Source organism: Erythrolamprus reginae, chromosome 2 (assembly GCF_031021105.1).
Source record: "Erythrolamprus reginae isolate rEryReg1 chromosome 2, rEryReg1.hap1, whole genome shotgun sequence".
Lineage (NCBI taxonomy): Eukaryota > Metazoa > Chordata > Lepidosauria > Squamata > Dipsadidae > Erythrolamprus > Erythrolamprus reginae.
This window is the reverse complement of record NC_091951.1, coordinates 52,185,697-52,195,126: the sequence shown is the minus strand read 5'-3', so window position 1 is coordinate 52,195,126 and position 9,430 is coordinate 52,185,697. Positions and strand designations below refer to the sequence as shown.

The window sequence follows — 9,430 nt, the reverse complement described above, 5'->3', positions numbered from 1 at the left end:
GGTGTCTTAGGATCCGGGAACAAAACGGGAGGCATGGAGAAATTTGGGGTGGGGGGAACAGCAGGGTCACCCGTTGCTCTTCTCTCTCTCTCTCTCTCTCTCTCTCTCTCTCTCTCCCTCTCTCTCCCCCCCCCTCCACCGTCAACTGTGGGTGTTGTGGCCGATGCCTCCTCTCTCCAGGTGCTATTCCCCAGGTGAAAGCGAGCGAGGCAGCGAAAGAGAAACCTACAAAACAGCCGTTCGATCCGGATGGCGGGCCTTGCCTTAGAGCAAGATTTGTTAAAGCTAGGAATAATAATAATAATAGTAGTAGTAGTAGTAGTAGTAGTAGTAGTAGTAGTAGTAATAATAATAATAATAATAATAATAATAATAATAATAATAATAATAATGTGGAGGAGGAGGAAGAAGAAACGAAGAGGAAGAGGTGGAGGAAGAGGAAGAAGAGGAAGAAGAAGGAAGAAGGAGGAGGGAGGGAGGAGGAAGAGGAGGAAGAAGGAAGGAGGAGGAAGGAGGAGGAGGAGGATAGAGAAATTACAAGGAGGGTAGAAGGTATTCAGGCCTTACTTTGCCTACTGTGGAAGCTTCTCTCTCCCCCTCCCCACCACCTTCCTTCCTTTCTCTCTCCCTCCCTCGTTCTCCCAAATAATCCGTCTCTGGATTCTTGAAAGAGAAAATCAGGTACCACGCCGCGCTTTAGAGTCCTGGCCTATTGAAGCGAGTTTTGAAGTGGCTCCCCAATCGCGGGGAAGGGGCAGAATCCCCGGGGGAAAAACCGGGGCAGCCTCTCCATTTCCCCCTCCCCTCACACCCGCTAGGTGGAACGTGGACAATTTCTTCACACCTCCCCTTCCTCGCATACAAACATTTTCAAGTTTCTACTTCTCTCTGTTTCCTCCCTTCTCTGATTCCCACACACACACTTTGATAATGGCGAAGTTCCCTATTTTGAGGTTGAGAAAGGAAAAGAATAATATTTTTAAAGTGAAAAAAACCAACACCCTCAGGCGCATTACTACGACTTTTTTTAAAAGGGGAACAAATATCAAACGACAGAAAGAAAGAATGGAGAGAGAGAGAAGGAAGGAAGGAAAGAAGGAACAAAGAAAGAAAGAAAGAAAGAGGAAAGAAGAGAGAGGGAGAGAGAGAAAGAAAGAAAAAAATGAAAGAAGAAACGAAGGAAAAGAAAACTAGAAAGAAAGAAGGAATGAAAGAAGAGAGAGAGAAAGAAGGAAAGAATGAAGTAAGGAAAGAAAGGAGAGAGAGAGAGAAGGAAGGAAGGAACAAAGAAAGATAGAAAGAGGAAAGGAGAGAGAGGGAGAGAGAAAGAAAGATAGGAAGGAAGAAAGAAAAGAAGGAAGGAAAAGAAAAATAGAAAGAAAGAAGGAAAGAAAGGAGAGAGAGAGAAAAGGAAAGAAGGAAGGAAGGAAAGAAAGAAGGAAGGAAGGAACAAAGAAAGAGAGAAAGAAAAAGGAAGGAAAGAAAGAAAGAAAGAAAGAAAGAAAGAAAGAAAGAAAGAAAGAAAAAGTGGGGTGGAGGAGCGAAAAGGCCAGTAACAATTCATCCCTGCGTTTTGTGGAAAGGGGGACTTCCAGTTGAACTCCACACCCCTAAACTCGCTGGAGAAAGTTCTTGGGCGGTATGTCTGTTTTGTTTACTGTTTTTGCTTGTTTGTTCGCTGGTCCGTTTGTCTTTTTGGTAAAAAGCAAGTTGTCGGTCTATAGGAAAGGCAAAGACTTTAGGTTGCCAACCTTCCTCAGACGTTTAATTCGTATTTACGCCTCCAAGATCTGGAGAAGCTGGGAAGGTGGGCTGGCCGGTCCTTAAATTGAGACTGGGTTTTCCCACCTACTACTACTACCACTATACTAGTAGTACTACTACTACTACTACTACTACTACTACTACTACTACTTTCGTCTTTCTTCTTTCTTTTCTTCTTTCTTCCTCTTCCTTCTTTTCTTCCTCTTCCTTCTTTTCTTCCTCTTCCTCTTCTTTTTTCCTCTTCTCTTTCTTCTTTTCTTCCTTCTTCTCTTTCTACTCCTCCTCCTTCTCCTTCTTCTTCTTCCTTCTACTTTTCTTCCTTCTCCTATTCCTTCTTCTTTTTCTTCTTTAACTTCTTCTTTATCCCCTTCCTTCTTCTTCCTCCTCCTTATTTTCCTTTTCCCAAAAAAAATATACTGTATATCTGATGCGCTGTCCCAATCGAACGAGGAGCGAGAAAACGCCAACTCCGGAACGCGTCCTTCGTTCCTCTCCTCTCCCTTTTCTCACTTTTGCTCAAAATAAATACAGCTCCTTGCTCGCCTTTCCCGGGCCGGCTTTTATTTCATTTCATTTCATTTCACTTTATTTTATTTTATTTTATTTTATTTTAGTTTATTTGTTTATTTTATTAGTTTGTTTAATCCACCACCACCCGTTTTTTTCGCTGCGCAATTCGTTTGGCGCCCAACTCGGGGATAGCACTTTCCGTCCTAATTTGCCACACATTTAAAAAAACCCCGACTCTTCGCCGTTCGCGAGGCGCTATCCGGCTCCCCACCACCACTTTCTACCCTCCCCCTCCCGCTCCCCCTTCCCTCTCCCCCCCCCCGCCCCTTCTTTCCCTCTTTGGAAAAGCTCTCGCGGAAAGAAATCCAGGGTGTGCCTTAAATTGGAAAGGAGGGAGGGCGGGAGTTCCTTTATTCTTGCGCTCACCCCTCCCATCCGTCCAGACCTGAAAAACGTTTGGCTGAGAAAAAGAGGGCGGGGGGGGGGACGACAAGAAACCCTCGCCCGATTTCTTCTGCCTCCCTCTCGCTTCTCCGCCTGCCTTTGCACGCCCCCCCCCCCCCAAAAAAAAACCCGGCTTGAAGTGACTTCGTTGTGGATATCAGCTTGAAATGCCAGAGACGTTCGGGAAGATGCTTGCTATCCAGGATTGAACCGGCCGGGCTTAACACCGCGGGGCTCGGATGCGTCGTCGGGCGAAGGTAACTCAACCCCCCCCCCACCAGGACGGCCTCACACACACACACACACATCCCCCCCTCCTCTTCTTCTCCTCCACCCCACTGCCTCTCGGGGTCACGCCATCACTCTTAAGCGAAAGAGATCGCAGGGGACGGGCAACCTTTTTGGAGGGTCCCTCCTCCCACGCCTGCCCCCCCCCCGCACATATCCCAGGCTCTCTTCGCTATTTGGAAAAGGCTCGCGGAGTTTTTTGGTTTTTTTGGGGGGGGGTGTGGGGGTTCTGCCGGCGACTTTTTTTTTTTCTTCCCTTCCTGGCGCGCGTTCCGCTGAATGAATGAGCAGCGGTCTGGTCCTCCCTTGCGCGCAGCCGGTTCATTTGAATGTAAATGGGAGGAGGGAATGATTGGGGAGGGGGGGACAAACGAGAGTGGAAGAGAGAGAGAAGGAAAGAAAGCAAGAAAGAAAAGAGGCGCTTATTAAAATGGATCCGCCTGCGAGGCTGAGATGAGGACCGCGCTGAATTGAGCCTGAGTTTCTCGCTTTCTTTGTTTTTCTTTTTTTCCCTTCTTCTTCTTCTTCTTCTTCTTCTTCTTCTTCTTCTTCTTCTTCTTCTTCTTCTTCTTCTTCTTCTTCTTCTTCTTCTTCTTCTTCTTCTTCTTCTTCTTCCTCCTCTTTTGTTTTTTATGGGCGACCTCCGGCTGCGCATCCCCACCTTTGCCGTCCTTCCCTTTCCTCCCCGTAGAGATGGCCTCGTCGGCTTCGCTGGAGACGGTGGTGCCCGCCGCTTGCATCCGGACCGGAGCCGCCAACAACCCGGCCAAGAGCCTGGCGTTCTCCATCGAGCGGATCATGGCCAAGGGCTCGGAGACCCACCACAAACCCGCAACCGCCGCCGCCTTCGAGGCCCGGCCGAGCGACTCCAAGAAGCTGCTGAGCCTCTGCTCGCCTCTGCCCGGCGTCATCCCGATCCAGCCTCTGCCGGCTTACGAGGTGGCCCCTTCCAAGGCGCTGCTCAACTACTCGGAGCTCTGGAAAGGCGGCTTGAGGCAGTGCGGGGCGGCGGCGGCGCTGGTCTGTTCGACGGGCGCCTTCTGCAAAGGCAGCAACTGCGGCTCTTGTCCTTGCAAAGCGGAGCAGCCGTTGCCTCCGCCGCCGCCGCCCTTGGGCCAAGCCGCTTTGCCCGGGCCCGGCCGGGTGATCAAACCCCAGGTCATCCACCAGACTCTGGCCCTGCCGGCCAACGGATCCAGCCTCTACTACTTCAACTGCCTGGACTCTTCGCCTTACCACCCGTCGGAAATCCTCCAGGGCCAACTCTTCGCCTCGGGCCTTCTGCATTCGCCCAGCCCGGCGGTCGCCGCCGCCGCCGCCGCCCTCTCGGCCCATCAGAAACTCTTCCTGCTGGAAAATGCCAAATTGGCCGCTTTGGCCCCGCCGGAGAAGTTCCCCAACCCGCACTACCCGCATAAAGAGCGCCTCCCGGGCCAGCTGGACCAGGTGATGAAAGAGAACGCCGGCCTGGCCCTCGACAGGCCCAGCGGGAAAATCCACCACGGGCCCAAGCTGGGCGCCGGGTCGGGCGCAGGAAGCGGCGGAGGAGGAGGCGGCGCCTCGGCCGACGGGAAACCCAAAAACTTCACCTGCGAAGTGTGCGGCAAGGTAGGGGGGGCGCTTTCCCCGGCTTTACGGCAAGACAAGGGTCGTCCTTTAGGCTTCTCCAGCACAGAATAGAGTAGGGTAGGGTAGGGTAGGGCAGGATACAGTAGAGTGGAGTAGGGTAGGGTAGGGTAGGGTAGGGTAGATTATAGAATAGAGTGGAGTGAAATAGAATAGAATAGAATAGAATTCTTTATTGGCCAAGTGTGATTGGACACACGAGGAATTTGTCTTTGGGGCAGCTGCTCTCAGTGTACATAAAAGAAAAGATACATTTGTCCAGAATAATCAGGTGACTCAGTTAATGATTGGTTTAGATGTCAAATAAGCAATCAGGAAACTACCAATATTAATAAAAATCTCAAGGATACAAGCAACAAGTTACAGTCATACAGTCATAAGTGGGAGGAAAAGGGTGATAGGAAGGATGAGGGGGAAAAAAACCCTAGCCTGCCACAGTAGCTCCCCAAATTATTACGCGGGTGTGCCGAGGACTGAATTGGGGGGGTCTCCGCGCACGCCTCCTATATTGACCTGCCAGACCATCCTGTGCAAAACACACACATCCAGGCAACAACACGCCTGGTTCCGTTTTTGTAAAGGGAGAGGAGGTGAAGGGAAAGATACCGTGGTCTGTGTCGGGTGGGGCTATTAAAACGAATCACCAGGCCCAGCCTTTTTTTAGCCCCCTTGGGGCGGCGTAGAGAAGGCTAAACGTGGCGAGAGCTCCCTTACTTCGCCCTTTTAAAAAAAATCTTCCCCTGCCTTGTTCTTTCTTTGTAGGTTTTCAACGCCCACTATAACCTAACCCGGCACATGCCCGTTCACACTGGAGCCAGGCCCTTCGTGTGCAAAGTTTGCGGGAAAGGTTTCCGCCAGGCCAGCACGCTCTGTAGGCACAAAATCATCCACACACAGGTAGGCTGGGTCTTTAAAAAAATAAAAAAATAAGAGAGGCACGCTCGATTGGTGTGCAATTCCGTTTCCTTTAAAAGAAAAGAAAATGAAAAAAACCTAAGGGAAACGGAGTTAAAGTACCACGCTTTTTATTATTTTACTGAAAGAGCAGTAGATGCTTGGAACCAACTTCCAGACGTGGTTGGTAAATCCACAGTAATTGAATTTAAACATGCCTGGGATAAACATATATCCATCCTAAGAAAAAATACATGAAATAGCATAAGGGCAGACTAGATGGACCATGAGGTCTTTTTCTGCCATCTATCTTCTATGTTTCTATGTTTTGGGGCGAACCCCAAAACAGCAAACAAACACCGCGCGTAATTTTAAAGAGCGGCCGCTAACTGTCTTTTCCACCCCACAGGAAAAGCCCCACAAATGTAACCAATGCGGGAAAGCCTTCAACAGGAGTTCCACGCTAAACACTCACATCAGGATCCACGCCGGCTACAAACCCTTCGTCTGTGAATTTTGCGGCAAAGGATTTCATCAAAAAGGTATTTAGGAATCGGTAGGACAAATTTGACCTCCGCGTGCGGAACAAAACGTTAAAGAATCGTTACGGTTCCTTTTTTATATTTCGAGAAAAAAAGCCAGCTTGCATTATTTAGGGGGGGGAAATGTTTTTTTTAAAAAAACCGGGGGAAAGAAAAGAAAAAAAACAAATTTGTTTTTGGAGAACGCCAAGTTGCAAAGGGAAATCCGCGTGGGTCTGTGTGGGGGAGAATTAGAAAAAGGTTGGGAAAAGAATTTTCCATCGATTTTTTTTTAAAGCGTCTGATCGAATTCCGACATAAGACTCTTAATATACACTGCATAAAATAAAATAAAATAAAGTAAAATAAAGGGAACCCTTAAACAGCACAATATAACTCCAAGCCAATCAAACTTCTGTGAAATCAAACTGTCCACTTAGGAAGCAACACTGACTGACAATTTCACTTGCTGTTGTGTACATACAACTTTGTAAACAACAAAGTATTCAATGAGAATATTTCATTCCTTCAGATCTAGGATATGTTATTTGAGAGTTCCCTTTATTATTTTGAGCAGTGTATATAGAACGTTGCGAACGTTCGGAATAGAATCTTGGCGTCTCTACATTCCAAAATGTAGCTGGCGGAATTGAGCAGACTTTGAGGTTCTCTTGGACTACAACGAAACCACCTTTCAGTCCTGTCACTCGTCGTTAAAACTGGGGGAAGTAACTTCGGTCCTCTTTAGGTAGCACGGTCCCGCCAGAAATGGAAAGACTTTAGAAAGAAATGGAAAGTACTTTCAAAAGAAATTGAAAGTATTTTGGTAAGAAATTGAAAGTACTTTCGAAAGAAATTAAAAGTACTTTCGAAAGAAATTGAAAATACTTTCGAAAGAAATTGAAAAGACTTTCCAACGAAATAGAATGCACTTTTTAAAGAAATAGAAAGCACTTTGATGTCAGTGGGAGAGTAAAACTCCGCGTTTCCACGCACTAGAGTTAAATCCAAGAAAGGAGAAAGTTGCTGGACCTGGATCGAATCGGGTTCTTCGCCTTTGAAATTGAACCGGCAGGAGAGGGACTCCCCCCGCCCCGCCCCCGAAAGGCGCGGCGGGAAAGACGGTCGCCGGGGCCTTTTCGTTTTGTACTTTTGGGGTTTTACTTTCGCCGTCCCCAAACTCTCTTTTAAACGAGGGGGAAAGAGAGCGCAGCAACGGTTTCTCCTTGACCGGCTTAGGAAATTCCTCTGGCTTTCGGCAGACGCGATTTGTTTAAGTTGGAGGTGTCGCCTCCCCGGTCCTCCTTTCCACCTCCACCCCCTCCCGCCGCCGCCGTTCCCACCCCCATCCCCGGCCGATCCCCGTCCAAGGTTCTCCCCCATTTGCTCCGGGTCAGGACGCTGCTGACCCGGCCTCTTAATTTTTTAATTCGTTAGTGGCATCGCCGGCGTGGGCCTTGACAAAGAGTGAGTTTGACAACTTCTGGACGGTCCCTTGCAGGACACTTTCTTAATGAAGCCGTGCGGCAGGGGGGTGGGGAGGGAGAAAGAAAGAGGACGTCGCCTACAAGGTCGGGGTGGGGGACGTGCCTAGGAAAGCGGGTCGGGCCGGGGTTTTTTTTTGGGGGGGGGGCGGGTGAGTTAATGCTGCAGCAGCCGCCGGCATCAGACGCCAGGCCCGCAGCAGGTCCAAAAGAGCCGCGGCGGTTTTCTCAGATAACTGGGGGAGGAGGGTGTTGAACTTGGCTCGTTTGAACTTGGGCCTTTTGCTGGTTCGCTTTGTGGCGCGGCCGAGTTCCTGGGTTCAGGGTCTTGCGAATGAGACCTGCCAACTCGAGAACCGAGTCAGATACCTCTCGGGAATTGCTCTGCAACGTCTTTGCAATCTTCACCTCTCCTTTGCTAACTCTCTCCCTCCCTCTCTATTTCCCTCTTCTTCCCTTTCTCTCCTTCCCTCCCTCATTCCCTCTTCCTCTCTCTTTTCCTCTCCCCTTCTCTCTCCCTCCATCTCTCTCTCCCTCCCCCTCTCTCTACCCCTCCCTCCCTCTTTTCCTCTCTTCTTTCCTCTCTCTTTCTCCCTCCCTCTCTTTTCCTCCCTCCCTCCCTCCATCTACCTATCCCGCCCTCTCTTTTTCTCTCTCTTTCCCCCTCCCTCTCTCTTTTCCTCTTTCCCTCCCTCCCCTCTCCCTCCCTCTCTCTTTCCCTCCATCTCTCTCCCCTCCCTCTCTCTTCCTCCTTCCCCTTCCCCCTCCCTCTCTCTCTTCTCCACCCTCCCTCTCTCTTTCCCTCTATCTCCCTCCCTCTCTCTTCCCCCTCTCTCTCCCTCCCTCTTTCCCTCTCTCTCCCTCTTTCCCCTTCTCTCCCCCCTCTCTCTTCTCCTCCCTCCCTCCCTCTCCCCGCTTCCCCCGGCAGGGAACTACAAAAACCACAAGCTGACCCACAGCGGCGAGAAGCAGTACAAGTGCAGCGTCTGCAGCAAAGCCTTCCACCAGATCTACAACCTCACCTTCCACATGCACACGCACAACGACAAGAAGCCCTTCACGTGCCTCACCTGCGGCAAAGGCTTCTGCAGGAACTTTGATTTAAAGAAACACGTGCGGAAGCTCCACGACCCGGCCGCCGCCGCCGCCGCCGCCGCCGCCGCCGTGCCTTCCTCCAAAGAACTCTCCAGGACCGCACCGAGCTAAAAGTTGCCCGAGCGCAAGCATCCGCGCTGGGCAAAGGCTGAGGCCTCGTTCGGCCCAGCCAAAACTTTGGAACGACCCTCTCAGGCCGGGAAAGGACGGAAAGGAAGTCCGGGAGAAGGACGGAAAGGAAGTCCGGGAGAAGGGTTTTTGGTATGCGTGTCCAAAAATGTTCTTAAAAAGGGATACACACATACATGCAGACATATATGTATATATGTATGGATGTATATACATACCCTTGCGAGAAGGAACGAGGGAGGGGGAAAAACAATTTAATACTTTGTTGCTGCTACGGATTCCACGAGTGTTTCCAAGGACTGTGAAGAGAAAAAAAAATACACCGGCCCGATCCAATATGTATATAGAGGAGTGTAAATTTAAATTTTAATGTCCACTTGATTAATTGAGGAATATATATATCATCTACCAGGCAATAAAAAAAAATCGCTTAATGTGAGATTTCCAGGTTCTCCTACTGGAGCTACGTTTTGTTTTTTGTTTGTTTTTTTTAAAAAAAGAAATAATACAACCTTGGTCCAATTTATTAGTAGTCATTGGTTGGAGTAGCGGACTCCACATTTCAATCCTTAGCTACGTGTATTCCCTTCTGGGTTAGTAATACAGTGGTACCTCTACTTAAGAACTTAATTCGTTCCCGTGACCAGGTTCTTAAGTAGAAAATTTCTTAAATAG

The 9,430-nt window shown here is 49.2% G+C and overlaps 1 protein-coding gene across 1 annotated transcript; it reads left to right on the top strand.

The window, feature by feature from the left end:
- Positions 1–3,699: 3,699 nt before the first annotated feature.
- Positions 3,700–8,737, top strand: FEZF2 (FEZ family zinc finger 2). The gene is made up of 4 exons (XM_070735729.1): positions 3,700–4,614; positions 5,395–5,529; positions 5,936–6,068; positions 8,460–8,737. Exons 1-4 carry the CDS (start codon positions 3,700–3,702, stop codon positions 8,735–8,737), a joined length of 1,461 nt encoding a protein of 486 aa, XP_070591830.1.
- Positions 8,738–9,430: the final 693 nt, after the last annotated feature.